This window comes from Alosa pseudoharengus, unplaced genomic scaffold, assembly GCF_046254945.1.
Source record: "Alosa pseudoharengus isolate Yale_2024_CS ecotype anadromous, Long Island Sound unplaced genomic scaffold, YU_APseudo_1.1 YU_APseudo_1.1_scf_23, whole genome shotgun sequence".
NCBI lineage: Eukaryota > Metazoa > Chordata > Actinopteri > Clupeiformes > Clupeidae > Alosa > Alosa pseudoharengus.
In genome coordinates this window covers 17,033,343-17,057,313 of record NW_027468685.1, presented here as the reverse complement: position 1 = coordinate 17,057,313, position 23,971 = coordinate 17,033,343, and the positions used below count along the sequence as shown (strand labels likewise).

General features: G+C 42.9%; 2 protein-coding genes across 2 annotated transcripts in view; one reads left to right on the top strand and one right to left on the bottom strand.

The window, feature by feature from the left end:
* The first annotated feature begins 513 nt into the window (after positions 1-513).
* Positions 514-1,556, top strand: nrsn1l (neurensin 1-like). The gene is made up of 2 exons (XM_076301891.1): positions 514-714; positions 1,110-1,556. The coding sequence occupies exons 1-2, from the start codon at positions 514-516 to the stop codon at positions 1,554-1,556; spliced, it is 648 nt and encodes a 215-aa protein (XP_076158006.1).
* A 9,014-nt stretch (positions 1,557-10,570) lies between these two features.
* The window catches only part of lpcat1 (lysophosphatidylcholine acyltransferase 1), a 32,201-nt gene continuing 18,800 nt past the window's right edge, over positions 10,571-23,971 (bottom strand). The window contains exons 6-14 of the mRNA XM_076301837.1: positions 21,840-21,898; positions 20,799-20,833; positions 17,995-18,049; positions 17,445-17,527; positions 16,787-16,912; positions 15,286-15,439; positions 14,923-15,021; positions 13,806-13,947; positions 10,571-12,211 (exon numbers count right to left, since the gene is read on the bottom strand). Of these exons, the coding sequence (XP_076157952.1) occupies positions 12,009-12,211; positions 13,806-13,947; positions 14,923-15,021; positions 15,286-15,439; positions 16,787-16,912; positions 17,445-17,527; positions 17,995-18,049; positions 20,799-20,833; positions 21,840-21,898 (956 nt within the window). The 3' untranslated portion in view covers positions 10,571-12,008. The remainder of the gene's footprint in view (positions 12,212-13,805; positions 13,948-14,922; positions 15,022-15,285; positions 15,440-16,786; positions 16,913-17,444; positions 17,528-17,994; positions 18,050-20,798; positions 20,834-21,839; positions 21,899-23,971) is intronic.

Below are 23,971 nucleotides of genomic sequence, written 5' to 3'. Positions count from 1 at the left end.
TCCATTCTCCATCAAATGACCTCTGGGCTCAAATATCTTTCATTGTGCGGTGTGCCACTGCCACATACTGCCACTCATAAGTTTTCTAAGAAAAATGTCTCCCTGCGGGTAGCTACTCATTGCCCACACAGATCCTCGTTAGTGGTAGAGCTGGGCAGTCTCATAAAATATTCATCCATAATTTGCATTTGTGAAGACCATATGCATTCTTCAAGAAAATGTCATTGTGTCTGATATGTTTATGTTCAAAAGGGGGTGCATGGGTTTTTGCAGTTCTGTGTACTAGACACTCTCAACCTGTATGTGTATTTGCATATGTTTTTAATATTCCAAAATGTCAAGTAATGTTTTGTATCAGTGTGTGTGTCAAGTGTGACTATAAGTAAATGTAGGAAGTTAGTCAGTGAGTTAATGAGCATATATTAATGAGCATATATTGAATGTTTGAGTGTGTGTATGTGTGTGTGTTCTGATGAGCATCTGCTATCTGCTCCGCTCTTGCAGGTGTGGAGGATGGCCTCATGCGCCGAGATCTGCGGGACTGAGCAGTCGGAGCGGCACGCCCAGAAGCCCACGGAGTCCGGTTGCCACCGGTACGGCGTGCGATCGTACCTACACCACTTCTACGAGGAGTGCACGGCAACGGTGTGGGAGCGCCACACAGATTTTCAGACCCAGAGATCGCCGCGCTGGTGGAGCTCGGGCCTCTGGAAGGTGACTGGATCACTCACCATTTTAGATTATTATGTTGTACAACATTTCATGGCATCATCTCCCAAAATATGCACCCACACTGATTAACACACACGCATCCACATACATACACACGCAGGCAGGCGTGCATGCACACACATGTTTACATTGGGGTTTGATGGGTTTCATTGGGTTTATGTTGTAATTTCTATAAAAACCCTAAAAAGCCAAATGTAACCACAGGACCCTATGTTTCTACTAGATATTGTTTTAAAATTAGGAACAAAATAAATTAGCCATTACTAGTCAATTCTGTTGTGAAGCCAATCGGTGTTGATTATTCTACACATTACACGATTGACATGTGCATTGAGTGTATATTTCTACCCTTTATTTCCCCTCTCTCTCTCTCTCAGGTCTCTCTTGTGTTTGGCACTGTGGTGTTGGCAGTCGGCATGGTGGTGTTTGTGGTGGGCTGCACGATCCCCTCCCGCATTGAGGCGTTTGGCGAGGGCGAGCTGCTGTTTGTGGACCGGCAGGCCGTCCGCTTCAACCAGGGGCTCCAGGCAAGCATTCAGGCCGGGGCCGGGATGCTCTGCCTGGGGGGCTTGGTGGTGGCTGGCAGCCTCTTCGTGTCTGCCTTCTCCCGGGGCTCCGGCAAGGACGAGACGCAGAGCACTCCGCCCAAAGACAGGGGCAGGGAGAGGAAGAGAGGAACCAGAGGAGGTGGGAAGGTGCCCTCTGACCCAGTCACCAAGCCCCCTACCCCCATTTCGGGCGAGACCGGAGTGCCCGTCACCCTGTCGAAAGTAGAAAACATCCAGCCCCCGTCAGAAGATCCTCCCCCCTCTCCATCTCACTAGCAGTGTTTCATAGTCTCACAGTGAATTGTCTTAACGTGTGCCTGCTGTGTGATACAGTGGATGAACAACAGGGAATTGTGGACTTGAGTTTGAACAGGCGAGAAAGCGAGCCTTTATCTGGTGGCCAGTGTTCTGTTGTACTGATTGCTTATGTCTTTTGTCGTTCATTAATTCACAAGGAACGTTGGTTGCTGTTTAGCCTTATGGGAAATGTTCTGCGGAAGAGATAAGTTATTGTTTTCATTTCAGATTCAGAACAAAACAAAACACTTTATTGCAGAAGAAAAGAACAGACTGTAACAGACTTCCCTAAGGGAATCTGAACAGATCGCTCTCTCTCTCTCTTTCTCTCTCTTTCTTTCTCTCTCTCTCTCTCTCTTTGCCATCAATTCAAAGCACACTTAACTTGCACTCCTGGTTACTTGGCAACTACACAATGCATCTTACAGTATATCCCACTTTTACAAGTGGAGAAAATACATTCATATGGTTATTATCGTCAGACTTCACCTTCACTGCCATCTTAAGGCACTTAGTTAAAACACAGGCATTCAACTCCAACTCCACAACAGATCACAGTAGATTCGCGCCGTAAGAAAGGGGTTGTGTTTTTCCATGTCTGTGACATTGCAGTTGTTAATGTCCTTGTCCCTGGTCATCCAGAGGAAAGGTGTGGTAATTGATGATTGATCCCTTAAAAATGTATTAAATGGATATCAGCATTCCAAAAATGCTATCCCTGTTGTGGACTGTGTCATTTGGTGTTATTTCTGGAAACCTCCCCCTCTCCTCATTTGCGTAAGCGGCGTCCATTTTTAGCCTGGCTGGGGGATGTTGGATCTCAGCAGGCACAGCGTTGGTCATGGAGATTTGCTTCTGGTTGATAAACTGGAGGGGGAGGCCTCTCACTGTGAGCATAGCGCCCAGCCAATCAAGAGGCCATCGTTGGCTGGGAACAAGCTGATGACTCATCCACCCGTCCCTGTCTCCCGCCTTTGCTTTCTTCCTATCTCTCTCTCTCAGCTGTTCCATTCATTCATCCATCCATCCATCTCTGCTTTTCCTCTTCCATCCACCTTCCTCTTCCTCATTGCTTCCATCCCTCTCTCTCTTGCCCCCCCCCCTCACCTTCTAATCCATCTCTCTGTTATCATTTGTCCTCCACTTCCTTGGTCATTATATCCCTCTCTCTCTGTCTTTCTCTTTGTCACACTCTTCCTCTCTCCCTTTATGCATCTCACTCTCTCTCTTTACATTCGTTCTCCTCCTGTCTCTCCTCCCCACAGAAGCAGAGCATTGTATGACTCATCTTCTCCCTGATGTGGGATGCAGCCTTCAGCGTGGGGGCCTTTAACAATCAATTCCCCCTGGTATTATACTGCTCACTGGGGCAGCAGCACAGTGGACATCCAGCTGTAGCTTGTCCAGGGCTCACACTGCTGCCCCACTCACAGTAACCCTATGCTGGCTGTCATGTGTTACAAACACCCTTTCAGCACGTTGAGACAAGGTTGTAGCTGTCTTAGAACAGAGGATGCATAGATCTATCTTCCTTCTTTAAATCTCTATTCAAACTGTGTCACTTGTCTTGTAAGGGTTGTTTTTACTTTGCAGGAGTAAAAACAACATTGTTTCTGGGTGTTGTTTTCCTCTTAAGATCAATGTCCTGATTTGCATTTTTGGAGAAATGGATCCTGTCTCCTTCTCATTTTGATTCAATTCATTTGCATGAGGGTGTATCTGGATTACTGCAGAGCTGTCTGTATGTGAAGCATTTGAGACAGACACAACAAAACAGATAGACACATTGGCAGACAGGCAGATCAATCGATGAAAATACACAGAGATGGAGACAGTGAGGGGAGATATTTTTGATACATTTTAATTTTTGTGTCCTTTGGCAGTCAGGAATAGTAAGGGTACAAAGCTTTGTGTAGGTGAATCTGTTGACTCATTTCCCGCTGTTTTTACGTATACTTTTCCTCTCCGATCACTTTACTCGTTCAGCAAGGCAGGGGGAAAGAGGCCGATTTGCACATTTATTATGAATAAAACATTTCAGCCTCACCATGGGATCGACTGCAGAGATAAAATGAGCATCATCATTCATATGAAAGAGGAGAAATAAGTTGCTCGAGGGGAAGGTTTACAGACACACACACACACACACACACACACATACACACACATATGAACACTCACAAACGCACACATATGAACACACACACACACACATGAACACAGAGAGGTGCGGTAAGGGAAATGCACACCCGCCTCCATTTCTCATTTAACCAGTGAGAGAATGGTGGCAATAGAGAGAGAGAGAGTAGGACAGTCAGACTCACCAGTCACCTTTTTCCCATTTATATGGAAACCCTGCAGATGCAGACACAGCAAATGGCTTCAGACTGCCATGCTCCATTGGCTCTTCCCTTGTATATGACTGATTCTGCACTGTGTGTAGCAGTTAGAGAACACAGACACACACATACACACACAGACAGACTGAGAGAGAATCAAAGACACACGCACACTGACAGAGACACACACACACACACACATTTACATTAGCACTGTCTCTCTCTAATCTCATCTCACAGCTCTGTAGCTATGACTGTTGAGAGGTGTGAATGTTTAGGTACCTGTTCTACAGCTGAGACACCAGGTTTGAAACTCACAGCTCTGTAGCTATGACTGTTGAGAGGTGTGAATGTTTAGGTACCTGTTCTACAGCTGAGACACCAGGTTTGAAACTCACAGCTCTGTAGCTATGACTGTTGAGAGGTGTGAATGTTTAGGTACCTGTTCTACAGCTGAGACACCAGGTTTGAAACTCACCAAAGCTGAAAAGCTGAAAAAAAGAAAAGTCGTTCTAAAGCACTGAGACACTGAGAAATTATTGTCACTATTCATTACCAAGTGTGTGCGCACTGCATACTGCTGGCGTTGCACAAGGCATTTAGATGTTAATCACATTTATTTCCCTACTTTTGTAGCCCCTTCTGTGCACAATTATGTGATTTTAAAGGTTTTAATCATGCTTTGCTTCAATATATTGGAGAGGTGATTTATTTTTATTTTTTTAAAACTACTGTATTCTCAAATGCAAGGTTGATATATATCCATATTGCCAACATCTCTTGTTTACAGTCAAATGAAAATCTATACAAGTGTGTTATGATAGCAGGTGTGTTTTTCTTATTCACACATCAACAATAACTCCCATTAATGGCAGAATGTATTTTCCCCTCTTATGAATATGCTATTAGTCTACACATGTAGCTTACAAGGTTTCTAATAACAAGGTTAATCAGGTTGTTATTAACACAGCGCAATCACACGCAGGTGGACTCTTTCACATGAAACACCAAGTAATTAGTGTGACAGTGCCTGACAAACATGATGTGTGTTCTTTCACACATGTGAGGTGTTTCTTTTACTTTTTTAAATCTCTCTTCACTTTCGCTCTGTCACCTCTATTCACCTCACAACACAACAGATTGTTGTGCTCTCTTTTGAACTTTGTTTTGCTAACAGTATACCACAAACATGTTTAAAAGAAAACCAACCATCTGTATTTTCTCCTAAAGTACATCCAAAGAGTAACCAATGACCACAGATGTGTGTGTACACACTCAAACCTACAGAGCTCTGACCAGTGATCTAGCACCACCACATACATACATGATCTAAATGAATATGCATGCTGATTGGACACCCTTGAAGACAGCCTGTAAAACTAAACAGACATTACATCTGCTTTATATACCAGCACAGGGTAAATGTAAGCAATTTAAGTAGTGACTTATAAACAGGCTGCATAATGTAGCATAATTAGTGGCACAGAAGGGTTGTAAAAATGAAATTTATGTAGTTTTGTGAAACTGCAACAAGCTAAATTATCTTTAACATAACATCAATTTGTCTTCATCCACTGTTGCAATAGAACTTGTTATTTTTTAAGTACAGTATATCCTACAGTCATCATTTCAGGTAATGCACTGGTGTGAATGAATCAAATACTCAAATATCATATCTAGATGGCAGCACAATCCAACACAGGCTTTTCATATTAATGCTGATTTTAATTTCTCATAATTTCGTCAGGCACTGTAACTAAAGGATGATAGCTGAAATGCAAGGCCTGACAAGGAAGATATGGAGTACAAGTAGAAAGTTTTTCCTGTGCCAACTTATCAGACTTTTTTATGCACTGCAGCACTGCCTAGTAATCTTACTAATATTTGCCATCGTTTCAACATGTCGAACACCAGAATGTTAATTGGATCTCAAAAAAGTGGAGAAATATCATATCCAACAGCACAGTTCTACACCTCCAGTAAAAATATAGGCAAAAGCAATATTGCAAATGAGATTTTAATTTGGATAATCTTTTGAACTTTAATAGAGCCCCAGCCACTGGGCATATTGCAATTGCGACATCATTATTAAACAAAAGTGACACAAAACCATCAATTCAGAGCCTGTGACAGATAAACGCTTCTCGGCGCACAAATAATATTAGTTCTGCCTGCTGACGCCAGGGCTTATCGCCCGCCGTGGCTTATTGGACTCCCACCGTTGGCAGGTGCCAGGAGATTGACATAAATGTGTGCATATATGAAGAGTCACATGTACACACAGTATGCAGAGATCCTTTGGAATCGAGCCGCGGGCGTGGAGAATGAGACGAGTCCATATCGGCCGTTTAATGAAATTTGCCTCGCTCATCAAACGACGGGAAAGGGCAATTATACATTGAGAGGGACACTGAGAGGGGGGAAGAAAGTAGCGGGAGATGGGAACATTTCAGCATACATATTCTCCTTCATTATCATATTAATGCGAGTAGCCCTGCGGACGGACATTTTGAATTTTAGAGATGCACGGCCGGCTGTTTGCAAATGGTAATTTTCGTGAGTGAAAACTTGATTTGATTGAGAAGGCATCTGAGGTAACAAGCTCAGTGGTAGGCAAAGGAAATCCGTTTTTCCCTCCATCCAGTGAACTGACAGACCTGATTCACTGCATTGCACTCCATTTAACCTTCTGGGTAGAATAACCTTTTCTTTTCAAGAAATAACATTATGTCAATTTAAAATGTAATGTTCCAATGGCATATGGCAATTCCTGATACTCCTAGCTTTTTTTTTCCTGACACCACTCCTCTGTGTCTCTCACTGTTTTCACCTGTCATATGCACACACCCTTCTATCATGCAGTGCATCAGTAAAAGGTGTGATAACTCCTATCACTGAGATTCCCAGTGAACCTTGCCACCAGTTACTGAAACTCCCCTAGAACGCGCATCTCATCTGTAATTGGCTGGAACAGTTTGTTATGTTTCATGGTCCAGGCTGGACCAAGTTGTTTTTGTTGCCATTTTTGGAGCCTGGCTGTCCACAGAGACCGCATTTTTTTACAGTGTATTCAGCAGACAGGCAGCTAGCGGAAGGTTATGAGATGTTGGTATGTGACAAAACAGTTTTTAGCTTAGAAACCACGCAACCTCGCTTAGATCACCTTGCAGCCATAAGCTTGTATGCCTAAGTGCCAAGGCCATCAGGTAGCTCTGGAGGACACATTTTTATTTGAGTCTTTTTTTCAAAGAAATCTTTTTCAAGTATCTTAATGGTGAAGCCAGCTCAGTCAAATAGGACTCGAAAACTGACTTTTCTGAATTGATGATTTATCTTGTGGGCGGAATATAGAAATAACTCTGAATAAAAGGGCAATTTGAGTCTATTCAGTCAAGATGGGGCGACTGGCGACGAGACCCGACTTCATTTTGGTTCCATCCTGTCACGTCTGCGTTCATGCCTCCAGTACTAACCAGAAAGGATGATCTATTGACAAAGATTATTCCAACAGGCTTTGCAGTTCAGTTCCAGCTTAAAGCCCAGGTTCCAGGTTTCTAATAAAATCCCCTTTCATGGAATAAGGAGACACATTAAGATGAATGAGAGGGAAAAATCCAGATATTAAACGAGAGCAGCACACCCAGTCCAACCGTTACTCACAGTCTTAAACTGGCTGCTGGTATCCTATAAGAAAGAGGTGGCTTCACAACGATATTCATAGAGCGCTAAGTGACAAGTGGGCAGAGGTCTGTGATCTTCTATCAGCTGGTCCGCTGCCTCAGTCATTTCCATCTGAAAGCATTTCACTGCCACAGACACGTTAATCCGACACAACTTGGAGTCCTCTGAATGATTTCATTCATCAAGCACATATACTTCCTGGCAGTTCGATTGCGGTCCTTGGCATGCCTAGTAGTGCCAAGCTCCAACAGAAGCTGTGTTGCCTCATTTGTGCCTATAGACTGAGAAATGTGGTGTTTAGCATCTATGTCACCTCAGAGAAAACAGAGTTGGAGTTTGTGTGTGTGTGTGTGTTGGGGGGGGGGGGGAGGGTTTCTTCACACCCTCACAATTTTAATCACCCTGAAGAAATTCATTATCATTATTATTGCTATTAAGTGTACCCCCCCCCCCCTCGACAACCACCGTTGTAATTCAATTATTTGCATGTGTAAATGGGCCACTCGCTGCGGCGAGGAACGTGGCACGGAGGCAAAAGGCTCCTTGAAGGAGTGAGGGGTTATTTGGAAATTAATAAGGGAGTAAACAGGTGGCGCAGTCATCCCACTTGAACGGAGCAGTTCAGCCGTGCTGCCCTTGAGCGCTCGTATGTAGATGATGTCATTATTTGTTAAAGGCTGAGAGAGAGAGAGAGAGAGAGAAAGAAAGAAAGAAACACACATACAGAGAGGAATAGAAACACACACACACATACACAGGTGGTGACATGCTCCACTTTTCAAGATGGCTGGAATCAATTGCAGGTCTATTTCTGTGCAAAAGGATGATGTCATGCATTTCCTGTCAGTCTGTTTGTGGAGGCTGGAGGAAGGGGGGGGGGTGAGTGAGAGATGGAGGTGAAGGTGGGTTTGCGTGTGTTGTTCTCTCATTCAGAAGAAGCTGCTACTGCCACCCTATGGTGAAGAGTCAGAACGTTACGTAAGCGCTTTCTAAAAGGGTGACATCATGTGTTTACATCAAAAGAGGACACAGGAAGGATGGGAGTGTTAAAGCGTGTAGGATGTGGAAAATGACATTCAGCCTTCGCAACCGAGCTCAACATATAGGAGCCTCGAGTCTGTGCCTTACCCATCATAACCAATTATTTACTAGCCTCTTATTGTTGCACATATACATACACACACACACACAGAGCAAGAGAGCGAGAGAGGGAGTGAGAGTGAAGAAAATAATTATTTGTAGATCATCATGCTTGCCAGTTGTAGATCTCCAGTATCTGAGAAACCAGAGAATCCACCACTACAAATATGCACATGCACACAAGGCACACAATGCCAGTTATGTGCCTGTGCTGGAGACTAAACAAAACCACCTGAGACAACAGTTAGTGGAGTCTTTAACCTCGCCGGTGGACTGGCGAGCTCATTATCGGTGTAGACACAGCTCCCTCTGTTGGGTTAGACAGGTATGGAGGTCAGGGAGAGGACTTAGTTATGAGTTGTACTCGAGCACCTCCATGTGGTTTAAAAGGGCAGGCTGTTACACAGATTGGAGTTTGTGGAAATATACAGAATCCTGCAGTCATCTGAAATACATTTTCCGCTTTAAATTCATTTTAGAAAATGTGTGTGGTCTTGGGTTTGTAATTTATTATCTTCAGTGTTGGGAGGGTTACTTTCAAAACGTATTCCGTTACAGAATACAGAATACATGCCCAAAAATGTAATCTGTAACGTATTCCGTTACGTTACTCAATCTGAGTAACGTATTCTGAATACTTAGATTACTTCCGCATTGAATTGGATTTTATAAGTGTAGGAATGCGGCCATCAAATCCTGCTTAGGCCTACTAAACAGGCCTATTCTGGTGTGTTCTTCTGTTCCAAATGGCTGAAGTGTTAGGCCCACATAGGAGAATGTAAAGTCAACTAAGCTACCTGATACAACTTTAAAATAGCAAGGTGACCACTAAAACTACTGTACAGCAGGCGACTAGGCTAATTAAAACAAACTAAATAAATAGGCTACTTTAAGGGCGTAGCCAGAAAATATATTAGTGCCTGTGAGATTTTTCGGTGGCATCAACCCAGTACAAGTGAGGGGCGCATATGACAGGTGGAACGCAAATGACCTGTAAATGTAAACACTATCTAGGCTACTGTATATCAGTGCTCTCAAAATGAACGTGATTGCGTAATGACAATCAAAAACCGCACGTTAAAATATGCTAGCCTACTCGCAAGAATAATTCTTCAGAGGCTCCACCATATAATTCATTTTAAAACGTAGGCTAGATCTAATTAGAAAAAAAAATAATCCATAAAGCTATTTTAAGTTAGAATAAAAAACTTAGAATGCAGTGCCTATTTTAGAGATTGGTTTAATTGTAGGCCTAGGTCTAAATCAACACGTGAACTATAGGCTCTGTTTATTGATTAGCAAACTGTGTAACCGATTGGCCGAAGTAGCCTGAGCTATTAATACTTGGGAAAATATCCTTTGAACAGACATCAGGAACCGCGATCAGTGAGGAACAGGAGTTACTTCCACTTACTTTACACCTAATTTGCTGTGCAAACAGTCATTTCAGGGTGTCCGATGACGCGTCCATAATGCGCGCTGGCTGCGTTTTGAGGCTAGTGCAAGACGGCGGGGCTTGGATTTAAACATGGAAATCATAGATTGCTTTTAGGAGCTTCTGAGTTGCCTTTATTTATTTAGAGAGTGAATAAACTTATGAAACAGAGAAGTATCGTCATGTAATCCATTGGTTTCAACAATGTAACTGTATTCTAAATACCAACTATTTAACTTGTAACTGTATCGGAATACAGTTACTCATAATTTGTATTCTGAATACGTAACGCCGGTACATGTATTCCGTTACTCCCCAACACTGATTATCTTAGAGAATTAGAAGCTACATCTTGGAGAATAAAAAGTGGGTCAACAAAATGAGGACAATTTTAACCATTTCTGTTCAGTTCATATGGTCGCATATTTATTCCTCACTTTGTCTTCTCCGATGACAAAGAAACAATGAAAAATACCTCAGTACATCAGATAAAAATAATCTTGGTTTAAAACAGCAGTTCAATCCACATTCCATAAAAAAAAACTGTACTGGTGAGTGTTCTAAAAACATGTTCTAAAAGCAAAAATAAAACACAAAAACAGATTGAACAGAGCAACTCACCCCCTTGATTTGGGATGTGCTGGATCAGGGACAGATTGGATGAAGAGCCACTGACCACCTGAGACAGTATAATGGTCAGCGGACTGTTGAGTTTGATCTCATCCTATTCATCAAACTATGATAGAGTGTATGTAACAGCACATGACGGCATTTCTTTCTGAACACTATGCAGGAGTGATCCTTGGCTCTTAATAGACTGAAAACAGAACCATGAGTGATAGAGATAGTGTGTTATGATATGCAATGAGTAGATCCTGTCCAGATCATAATCTGGGTCTGTAGTCTGAAACTAATTGGGGATGCCAACATAATCACTTCAATGGCCATTTAGATACAAAAAATCCCCTAGTAGTTAATGTTTTTGACCTTTGGATAGCTTTCTCTTTTGCCTTACTCATCAACAAAGGGAGCGCTGTCTGGCCTCTCCTTAGTTGATATTTCACTTAACTGTGGTATATACAAGCTGGTGAAGATGCTCTATAGTGGATGTTTAAAAAAAAATACCAGAAATGTGTTAACGTCTTCTAAGATCTACAATGAAGGCTATTGTGGTTCTAAAGGGGCCCAAGGAACTCAAGGATCACACCGGCAATGAAATGCGAATGAGAGAACAGGAAGTGTTTGTGATAATGAGTGTCTGTGTAAGAAAATATTCCAGCTATGTCTGAGCCCCCCACGGCAACTACAGGTCACAGAAGGCTATGCCATGGTAATTGAAATACATTTTAAAATGGGAAATTTTGTGTTTTAGCTGTATTCCAACCATGTTGAGCGGGAATCTGTATAAATATAGAGGAAAAAATATATTTTTCCAAAATAAATAGTTGATACTCTCTCAAAAACATTATAAAACATATATTGTTGAAATTGGGTTTCATAAGTTCCTTCAATGAATTAAAGGACTTCAGGATGAACAAAATTGTGAAATGTAAAAAAATAAAAACCAATATATCAGCCCTCAAAAAATGACTAAAATGCTTTATAAATCAAACAAGTGTAATCAAAAGAGGGTTAATGGACGTGAGTGTCCATTCGCAGTCCACCTCCTCTTCATTTAACACTCATAAAAGAATATTTTTGCTCAGTCTGGAACACAAAAAAATCACTCGCACTCACACACATACACACACACACACAGATACACACACAGGCACACACAGACACAAACACACAGGCACACACACACACACACACAGGCAGTGTTGAGAGAACAGCCTAGTTGACCTTCTTGTTGTCCGTTGGAGTGTGGTTGTTTGTGTGGCTATGTTGTTGGTCGTGGGGGCTGAAGTCTGTGCAGAAGCCGTTGCTGAACACCGGGGGCGGTGTGATCACAGGACAGCTGGGCTGGGATGACCCAGAGCTGAGGAGGTACCGGTCCACAAAGTCTGGACACCGCTCCACAAACTGCTCAAACTCCTCTGTACCAAGAAACAATCCGGAAGGCAACAGATTCATTATAAAGTGTTAATCACACAATCAAAAGCACCAATGTATTTGTTGTACAAAAAATTCTAGATTTGATCTGGCACAAGGGCACAACTAGATAGCAGACAATACTCTTTTGTATTCAGTTTCTCAGTCTCAGGCATTTGATCACATCAGACCATTCCTGATCGACTGAAATATGTAAACAACTGCATTTAAGATGGCCACAAATGTAATGAACAACCTCCTTTTCCTTCATTTCACTGTTCATTACAAATATTGATTGTTGTAGGTCTATGCATCTGTGTTTTGGCAACAATAATGCAAGAATAAGTGTGCACCTTTAACTTTAAAAATGCCATTTTAATCATTCACATTTCTCTGTTCTCCATTAACCTGACAATAGCCAGATGAATATCGTTCCGCTTAGCTCCGCCTAGCTTCACTCACATCCATCTGGGACCTCTTCCATTGAGAGTGATTTCTGCAACCGACTTTATGGTTCAGCCAATCAGGACGCAGGGCGGGAGTTTCATAGATGTGACATAGCGTAGAAGCGACTGTGAGACTGTTATCAGCGTCACGGGTTGGCTTCGATGTGAGTGGTTGAAGTAGCACGTCAATAGATGACGGACAAGTGGCTTATTCAATCATATGCAAGCATTTTTTGATTAGGCCCAGCCTTCTGAAGCAACACTTCAATGGATCGGTTCCAGATGGATGAGTGGAGCTAGGCGGAGCGAAATTCATCTGGCTATTGTCAGGTTAGTTCTCCATACCACCACTAAAGGAAATCTACATGAATAACAAATGGCATTGCATCTGACATTAAAAGGAATACTACCAATACTATTGCTCTTGGGTGCTCCTTGTTGGTGCCCCCCCCAATACCAATCCTCCCCCACCTTTCTTATGCAGCCCTTGCCACTTTATCTACTAAACCCCGCTTCTACTGCACTTTTTACCCCCCCCCCCCCATAAATGCACAAATAGGCTGACACCAGACATAATTTCACTGCATTTCTTACTTCCAGTAACTATATGCATGTGACAATAAACTTCCTTGTATCTTTGTATCCTTGTACCAAATAGGGAGGATGTTGGAATAGTTTATATCTAATTCCTAATACATCAGTTAAGGGCTTAGTATTCAGCTTAAGAGAATGAACATGACCTTGCAGGATGTTCTATAACTCTGTGGAATAGCAGAGAGAGTGTACTCTAATTGGTAGTGTGTGAACTTAATGTGAATAATTGTGAGCATGAATAAAGTGTGTGGAGCATGACTAATACTAAGACCTTTATTAGGAATCAGGTGTGAGCAAAGTATGCTTCAACTCACACTGTAAATGACACACTGGTAGTGCACGCTTCAATTAAGTGTTATTATGTAATAGGTAAGAAGTGTAGAGCTTAGATCGGGCCCAAAAAAGCAAGAAAAAAGTCGCTGGAAATATCGGCACGACCCGGCCTGCAGGTCAGGTCGGGTCAAGTTCGGGCTCAGGCTTAGGCAGAGAATCTAAACTCTAAAGAGGTGTACACTTCAGTTGAGAATGATCCACATGTGAGATGCAGAGGGAAACCTACCGAATGTGATTCTCCCTTTATGAGCAGAGTCCAGCACTGTGAACATGCGTGAGGTCTCCAGGTCGGTCAGGCCCAGAGTGCTTCTGAGGAGGGCCGACAAATCCTCCTCAGTTACACCTCCATCCTCCTCCGCCTCAAACATCTGCGCCGGATAGAGGACAGAATTTATTTGGATTGTAAAGATGGACAATATTGAAATCCACGATCTTTACCCAAGCGTCTGGCCGAGAAGCCAAATGGCATCTTATCAGGAGAGCATTCTCTAATCTCCTCAAACAAAGACTCAAGAAACAAAGACTATCCTGTCCAGCCAAAGGGTTTCTCTTCCCAGGACACTGAGTCTGAGCTGAGCCTTATACGCTTATGTCATGTGGTCACCATTTTGAATATTTTCTGCACGAAAATGAATCTGAGGTGGAAAAAGCTGCTGTCGTGCTAGATTCTACTGCAGTGTCACTTACAATCAGAGCTGCTTTGATAACGATCCCGATGGCTTGGATGAAAAACCTTCAGTCTTTACCAGTAATGTTCATGATGATGAAAAAGTGGGATGATGAAGGAAATCGGATCCCAAGATCGGTATTAAAGGATGTATTGATATGATAGTGGGCTACATCATCACCCATATATAAAGTAAGAGACCGATTGGTGCACTCAGCAAAACGTCAAAATATGGTCCAGCATCTTGCTTTATTTTGGCAATCCACTGCCGATGGATGACTGTCTCTTGGGAAACAATGAAAAGATAGTCCTTGGTTCCATCGTTGGCAAGAACTACAGTCTGGTATACAGCATTAGGCCATTACTCACTTCACCCACAACAACTTTCCAAGATTTCTCCCACCTCACCCTCGTTTTAGCACAGAAAATATTCAAAATGCACCTTCAGACACGCACACATGCAGTTAGGAATTATCCACCATTTTATTTTCTTCAAAGGAATATTATTCCCCTCGATAGGGTGAGTATGTAAAGTAAGTCTGCATTACTTGTAGAGTATGTACATGTGTGTGTGTGTGTGTGCGTACAGGAGTGTGTGTGTGTGTATGTGTGTGTGTGTTTAAGCATGTGCGTGCATTTGTGTGTGTGTGTGTGTGTGTGTTCACTCCAGACTCACCCTGAACCCCAGTTTAATGGTTTCCAGGCCTTTAAAGGGTCTGTAGACCATTGATAAGGCGATGACGTACTCCCTCATGTCCACCTGCCCAGTACCATACTGGAGAAACACAAAGCATGGAAATACATCAGTGACCATGAGGTACTCTCTGGGAAAACAACAAAACAAACCCATCAAATTATTCAGACAATACATAAAAAGCTTGCACAATAATGATTTCATGAAAAAATGTAATAACTATTCATTATGTAAACAATTATATTCTAGTAAGTTTCCCAATACACATATCAGATGCTCAAAGGTATGTCTATTTTGAGTCATTAGTAAATTATGCTGATCTTGGTGATAATTCCTAAATCTGACCTCATCAAACATGTCAAACATGTCCTGAAGCATGTTTGTCACAGGCAGGTTGATACACTGGGCAAAGTCTGCCAGTCCCAGCTTGTCTCCCCACAGCTTGCGTGCCCTGCTGCCCTGTTCCTGTAGGACTTCATCTGAGAGCCCTGCTTTCAATCTGCAAGTAAGAAAGAAAGAATGAACTACAACTCCCACAATACACAGGTAACTTGACACTTTTCAAAGGATACAGGGAGATTACTGTTCTAACACTACAAAGAAACACTTTTATGCACCATACTTCTTATCACTGTACTCGATGAAAATCTGCTGTCCAAAACCTTGCCTGTAGCTTCATTCTTTGACCACTAGAGGTCAGCTGTGTACTACTGACAGAGGAACACTGCGAGAGAGGACGACGATGAAGAATGTCCTGGCATCTGAAATCAATCGGCAACTTTTCACTTCCCAAATCCAACAAATGGCTTTGCTCTCAGCTGCTCATCTTTATGATGCTGTTTTAATTAGGCACTACCCTGCCAGTGGTTGACAGCCAGAGAGAGCGAGAGAGAGCACTATTTGATTTTCCATTACTCAGCAGCATTGCTCTCACTGTGTGTGTGTGTGTGTGTGTGTGTGTGTGTGTGTGTGTGTGTGTGTGTGTGTGTGTGTTTCTATAATTCATGTATGTTTATAAACATCCCTGTGTGATCAAATGCCTGTGTGTGTGTGTGTGTGTGTGTGTGTTTGTTTTAGTGGGACTTCCAGGGCACTGAAGATTTCCCATGTGTTTATGGTTTGGCTCGGTAAGTCTTGAACAGTTAGGTGGATCAATAGGACACTCTGCTTCCCAGGCACACAAAAGACCTCTAGTTCAGCCGCAGACAACCCCGGGATTCATTAGGCTCCGCTGTACATCGCTGTCTACTTAGTAGCGCATCACCACTCTGTCAACAAGTCCACCGCGGATCCTCTTAATGAAGTCCTCCCAGGATTCTACACTTCCTCTTAAAAATCATTACCAACACACTAATGTCACCACACACACAAACACACACACACACACACACACACACACACAAACAAACACAAAATCCCCACAAACACACTAATGTCACCACACACACACAAACACAAAATCCCCACAAACACACTAATGTTACCACAGACACAGACACAGACACACAAACACACACATACACACACACAAACACAAAATCCCCACAAACACACTAATGTCACCACACACACAAACACAAAATCCCCACAAACACACTAACGTTACCACAGACACAGACACAGACACACACACACGAAAATACTAATGTTGCCACACACTGACAGTTTCTATCCGTAAAGATGCCTCTGAAAGCAGTTTTATACTTTTTGTCGATACACTCACACCTCATACTCTTCAAATCCATGCTACGTTAAGTCAAGCAAAACGTGAGATGCCGTGTCCAGCACCTCTCGTGTCTCCCTCGTCTCCCGTGTGCCCGCCTGGGTGCCAGTCTGTCCTGCTTACCCGAGTCGGCGCGCCAGCCTTGCAAACTCCAGTAGGCACGTGTTGCCCGGGAGACGCAGCGGGCCCTCAACCATGGCAAGCTGGCAGTCCTCAAAGGAATAGTCAGTGATGGGTGTGTCCAGTGCTCTGCCAGGAAAGAAACACAGGAAGAGGGGAGCGAGAGAGGGGGATAAAGAGAGAAAGAGAGAAAGTGCTGTTTACACAAACCCATATGTATGCCCATGTGTCTACACCCTTAAATGGACACAAAAACACATGTGCGTTTGTATGTACATGTATGTGCATCTTAATTGTGGCAGCACATGTCTGTGACTGTGTTTGTGTGTGTGTGTGTGTGTGTGTGTGTGTGTGTGTGTGTGTGTGTTTGTGTGTGTGTGCATTTGCATCTTAATTGTGACAGCATGTGTGTTTATATAGCATGCATATGTGGTACTACACACACAAACCCACACGCACACACCTACGGAGTAAGCGAAATACCACCAATTTTTAAAGAAGGGAAATGACAGAATATCCTGGGGAAACCAGAAGTAATGAAAGAAAAACAGTTTGGCTCCTTAAAAACAACTTTACTGGAGGAAAGTGAAAGAAAGCCTTTCACTCACACGGACAGAAGGGAATCCACAGGCAAAAAAACAAAATGGCAGCCGGCACTTACTTAGCCATCAGCCGGCGCACATTGGTAGCAAACAGTGCAGGGTCGTTCTTCTCTTCTTCTGAAGGTGTGTAAGTCGGGAGGTACTAAAAACACATAATTAAATTCACTTGAGCTCATTATCTTTATTAGATGGGATTTATGGATACACCTTAAATGCTCCGATGATCCTCTATGGCAGTCCTCTGTCAGTTCTTAGTCAAGCTTGTACATTCATGTTTGCATTGTGCAACTTTCTAGCATGACCCAAACTTGAACACCAAAAAATACTTGTAGTCTTTAGAAAGTAGTCTTGACTTGTCAGTGGTGGGTACAAATCTGAGCTTTCTGGTGATCTTATCTCCTTGCCACATCCAAATATGTCTGCCAAATCCCATAACCATAACTGCTCCTGACTATTGTTGACTATTTTTACCTAAAAATGTTCCCATAACAGTTTCTAATTGAATGCTCAGGACACTGTGAGCCATACAGCTGTACCCAGATCAGAGCCATCTGGATAGGCAAAACAAACCATATTGAAACCATGGAAAACAAAATTACTCTAATTTACCTCAATTTCCAGACGGTTGTTCAGCTGACAAAGAGTGAGCCACAGGATTTTAAACCTGAAGATAAACAAGCATTTATGTGTGTAACATTAGGTTAGAAACAGTAGGGTCATTCCGTGTCAAATCAGACAGAACACAGGAAAATGGTTGCTGCACCGTCTCAAGTTTTGCTCAGAGTTTGTCTACATCATGTTTAGGTCCCAGAACAAATATTTTTGTTCCATTCCAACATTTTCGTACGTTTTTTTCACCCTTGATTTTTTTAAAATCAATTTTACACTCTCAAAAATGTCTCATCATGGAGGCCATGTTTGGACATAAATATATTAAAAAGCTTTACTACTAGCCTGTCCAATCTGTAAGATGGAAGACAAACATGCTCTCAGTATGACTGGACCATTACAAGTTTGCACTGCATACCCATTAGTTTTATATAAGACCCTATCATTTGTTTGTACCCACATGGCATCAGTCAGTATTTAGTCTGTGAATACAATACTTAATTAATGTTGAGTCAATAGTCAATAGCTGAGGTTTATAGTAATTTCATGTACAAAGTGTCACCCCTCTGGACTACTGCAATGAAACTACTCCTGCAACTCACAGGTCTCCCCTCTAAGGCCCTGGACAGGCTGCAATATGTACAGAACTCAGCTGCCAGGGTCTTAACAGGCACTAAGCCCTGGCAGCACATCACCCCCACCCTCATGCAGCTCCATTGGTTACCAGTCAAGTTCTGCATTATTTACAACATTCTGCTTGTCACCTACAAGTCCCTCCATGCTGTGGCCCCTAAATACCTTTCTGACCTACTCCACCCCTACACCCCTCTGCAGTCCCTCTGGTCCTCCAACAAGGACCAGCTGGCTATACCCCCACACCAGACTTAAGACCTTTGGGAACAGGGCCTTTTGTGTGTCTGCCCCAACTTTTTTGAACCAACAACATTAATAAAATATTGTTTATAAAGAAACAAATAATGATTGATACCAAATGTTTATAGTACCCTTAATATCACTCTTTTTACACTTTTTTCCAAATCGAGGGCTTTGTATGAGCATGCTGTGCAAACTTTTAATGGTTCAGTCATACTGAGAACATGTTTGTCTTCCACCCTGCAAAGTTTGAGCTGGCTATGAATAGTACTTTTCATGATATTAATGCCTGAACATTTCTTCCCAGATAATGTGTTTTTCAGGCTGTAAAACTGAAGTAATTTCAATGGCTGAAAATAATAGGAAGATTTGAGAATTTGAACAGAAATATTTGACAGGCCTTGGTTTTGGGAACCATTCTTGATGTAGACAAGGTTTGAACAAAATCTGAGACAGTGCAGCAACAACCTTATCTGATTTGACACGGAATGACCCAGTAACCAACTAAAAAAGCAAGAGCATTAAAAAAGACACCTTCTACCTATGCTTATTATATGGCTCTTCACAATGCTAGTAGAACGCTCCATTGACTTAAATGGGATTTCCCAACGTTCTACGGTCAAATATGTAAGGGATAATGTATAGAATTCCAGTCATTATCGAGAAAATAAATACCGACAGGGCAAACCGGACCCAAGGGGGTAAGAGAACATCCGGAAAGTGTACCCCCTATGGGAGGCTCTGAGGCCAATAAGGCTTCACCTGCAGCTAGCATTCCATTGACCTCAATTCATTTTGGCGTCAATTTAACAGCTAATAACTTTATATTTCAAGCGTTTAAAGAATCTATTTGTCCATTGTTTATTTCTAAAGAAACACAACAATGTGTGAAAGGCTCCATTACTTTGTATCTCATGTTATGTAGCCGTTTTTGTAAAAATAGGCTCACAGGCGCACCGTAGAGAAAGTATCGTATAGTCAGGAGAAGCTTGCAGTGAATATGGGGGAAGTATGTGGGGGGACGTGGAGGCATGCAGTCAAGGGAGAAGCCCATAAAGAGTCCATGAAAGCATCGGAACACAATATTTCAGCAATGATTTGATGGATTGACAGTACTTTGGAATGTGGCAAGTGAATTCATATGAACATTTATCCACGAACAACTAAGATATTTTAAGAAAAGTATATGTAGTTCAAAAATGAAGTAAGGGTAACGAGGTAGAACTATATTCACAGCAAAAAAAAACTAATTATACAGGCAATGGAAAAAAACCTCTCTCAATTTCAATCGCGGTTAATGGTTTATTTACAGATCTGCGCTTGATTCTGCGCAGATTTCTCTCGGAGCAGCTACCAGAAGAGTTACAAATATCAGACAGGTTGCTCACGTCCCATCTACGTCGTCAAGTTCGACTTCGCTGTCAAATAGACTTCATTATATGTTTCCCATTCAAGTCAATGGAGCTTTCTATAGCATTGTGAAGTAAGGGATAATGTATAGAACACCGGTCATTATCGGGAAAATAAGTCCTGACAGGGCGAACTGGACGCCGACGCATCAGCAGAGGGGTCTTGCTTCGCCCTGAAGGGACTTATTTTTTTCATGTGGAGTTTATTTTTTCGTTTTGGCAAGTAGCCGCATAATAAGCGGGATAATGTATGGAACGCCGGTAATTATCGGGAAAATAAGTCCGTTCAGGACGAACCAGTCCGGTTCGCATTCCATACATTATCCCATACATAACACACATGCATGTCATATGCCTATACACTTAACTCATGGCACGACCAGAAATATTTTGAACATAGAAATGAAGACATGCTGGTCATGTCGCATGCATGCACACAAACACACACACACACACACCCACCACACACACACACACACACACACACACACACACACACACACACACAGAGCAAGTACTTACGCTCCAGGCCCTCTCCACGTCCATGAGATTGTGTCCTGCCGAGCAAGAATGAAGATTGTGAGACATACAAATGCATACACACACGCAAAAACACAAACACACAGTCACATTACAAGCACATCTACTTCTCTGAGATATGACCAATAGACAATATCTGCTGTAGATATGACCAATAGACAATATCTGCTGTACATATAGACCCTTTCAATCAGTTCCTTGAAGGTTTCCGGTTCAGATGTTCTTACTTTACAATACTTTGAAATGAAAATATATACGACTTTAGCGTAATGTTCTACAAAATGTCGGCTTTAAAACCATTAGCTCAATGTTGTTTTCTGTGCCACCAAAATGCTATAGGAACGCACATGTTTGTTTAAGTAGTTGGAAGGGTCTATACATTTGTCTGCAGCTATAACAATCAGGGCCTGATAGCTTTATACGGTGTGTAGTCTGTGCGGTGTGATCCCCACAGGTGATGAGGTCTCCGGAAGGACAGACAATGATGTCAGCAGGGCCTGATCTATGACTCAGCCCCACCTCAGCATGACAATATGTTGAGTCCCACTGAAACCTGATCACCAATGCATTATTCAGAGAGAGAGAGAGAGAGAGAGAGAGAGAGAGAGAGAGAGAGAGAGAGAGAGAGAGAGAGAGAGAGAGAGAGAGAGAGGAGGAGGAGAGAGAGGGAGAGGGAGAGAGAGAGAGAGAGAGAGAGAGATCCCTCATCCCACCTGTACATGAAGTCTGTAATGAGAGGCGTTAAAAGTGATCAATAGACCATTACTGTATGCGTACGTCTCTCTTTTTCTCTCTCTCTTTCTCTCTCTCTTTCTCTGTATCTGTGTGTGTGTGTGTGTGTGTGTGTGTGTGTGTGTGTGTGTGTGTGTGTGTGTGTGTGTGTGTGTGTGTGTGTGTATGTGTGTGTGTGTGTGTGTGCGTGCATGCATCCATGCGTGTTGTGCTGTGATGTGAGTGTGGGGTTTGTGGTGGCACCAACATCCTGCTCTGGAGTATCTTATCAGATGGATGAGGCACGCTCACCATTTCATTAAGATAACGAAGCACCACCGGCTGAACAGGCACTCCGGGGATGAAGGCACCTATGGAGGGAACACATTGATCATGAGCGAAAGAGAGATAGAGAGAAGGAAGAGATGGATTGAGACAAAAAGAGTGAGAGCTTGTGAGAGGAACACAGGGAGAAAAAGTGTGTGTGTGTGTGTGTGTGTGTGTGTGTGTGTGTGTGTGTGTGTGTGTGTAAGAGAGAGAGAGGGAGAGAGAGAGAGAGAGAGAGAGAAAGACTGAGTGAGCCTAAGCCTCAAAATGAGACTTAAAGAGATTGCAAAGGTCGACAGCAGCTCATCCATCTAGTTTATTGATGCAGGTATATCAGGGGTGCTGTTTGTCTTTAGGGGGAATAACGTGTGTGGATGCTAATGGCTAGGCCGAGGCCCGTTGGCAGCTTTAGTGCAGCAGCATTAGCAGTCAGGGGACTGGCGCCTGCCCTGTCCCCTCCTCTCCTCTCTGACCTGGTTTCACCCGAGTACCGCTCACCTCATGGGTGTGCTCCAGTTCTCTCTCTCTTACTAGAAAAATGCAAGAGAAAAGTGTGTGTGTGTGTGTGTGAGAGAGAGAGAAAGAACGAGACGGACAGAGAGAGAGAGACCCAGAGATGCATCAGATCCAGAGATATGTTTATTTATGTGTTTGTGTGTGTATACACAGATGTGAACTGTATAAGACACAGATGTGTGTTTACGTGTGTGAGAACAGCGAGAGTCTGAGATATGTGGGTGAAGGAGAAGGGTATTCTTTTAAAACAAAATCTATTATCCAGGTCTGTGGCACCAAAGAATCTGTGGTCTGAAACTAATCTGGCTTTATCTATGAACGTCCGTGACTAGGGGCCAAGCAACACAATCTCACAAACACACACTCAAATACCCTCCAAACCAGCAACTCTTTGGTGCCGAGGTCACTGTTCAGATAGAAACCAAAGACAACATTGCCTTATTTTAGTCTTTATCAGAGTGACCACCTGTGTCAATACAATATACAGCAGCAGGCCTATATGTATTCTATAGCAGGTCCATTGACTTTGACCTCAGAAAAGGAATAAGTCTATTTAAGAGCAGACAAAATAGTAAAAACCACACAGCGGAAAGTATAGCACATACCACTCCTCATTTTCACTAGAGTGCCAGCTGAGTGTGCATACCCCTGATGGTGTGTGTGTGTGTGTGTGTGTGTGTGAGAGACAGAGTGTGAGAGAGAGAGAGAGAGAGAGAGAGAGAGAGAGAGAGAGAGAGAGAGAGCGTGAGTGTGTGTATGAGTGATGAGAGAGTGTGTGCGTGAGAGATACACACATTCTGCATTACTATAGTGCAGTTTTGTGCAATATCTATGCACCCCAACCCCAAAAGCACCACTTGTTAATATAACAATCAATCACAAGGCCTTCAGTGTATCAACACCATAAAAAAAATCAAATCTATGCAAGATTTCATTAAACTAATCCTCTAGCGCAACCACATAATAATTCCACCTTGATTTATAACCTACAGTATGCTACACTGGAATGAGCCATTTAATAAGTCATTATGGAAATTCCCAAGCTACAGCCAGCGTATATGGAGGGGTGTGACCTGATGAGCTGACCAGTAGTGATGGTGGTGGTGGTGGTGGTAGTAGTGGCCTTCAGCCAAAGGACAAGGCTCTCCTTCAGGGCAGCATCACCTGCTGGACAGGTGCCAGCTGCGGGCTACACTGCTGTGCGACTGCCCTTGACCTCCATATGCAAAGCAGAGTTTAATTGGGAGGACAGGCCACCAACCACCATGCCTCTGCTGCTGTTCTGAGGGCTACGTGGAAGTGAACTGAGCTGTCTATGCCAGCTGTGTCACGCTAGAGAGAGGGACCATGGAGGAGGGACACACACACACCACACACACCACACACACACACACACACACACACACACACACACACACACACACACACACACACACACACACACACACACACACACACACACACACACACACACACACACACACACACACACACACACACACACACACACACACACACACACACACACACACACACACACACACAGGATTATGGTTGTTTCGCGGGTCCCGCGGGTGCGGGTGAGACTTCCAGGTAAAATC

Coding starts and splice junctions, on each gene's coding strand:
- nrsn1l (XM_076301891.1), top strand. CDS start 514: ATGGCCTCATGCGCCGAGATCTGCGGGACTGAGCAGTCGGAGCGGCAC. Junction 715..1,109: donor GGAGCTCGGGCCTCTGGAAG/GTGACTGGATCA, acceptor TCTCTCTCTCAG/GTCTCTCTTGTGTTTGGCAC.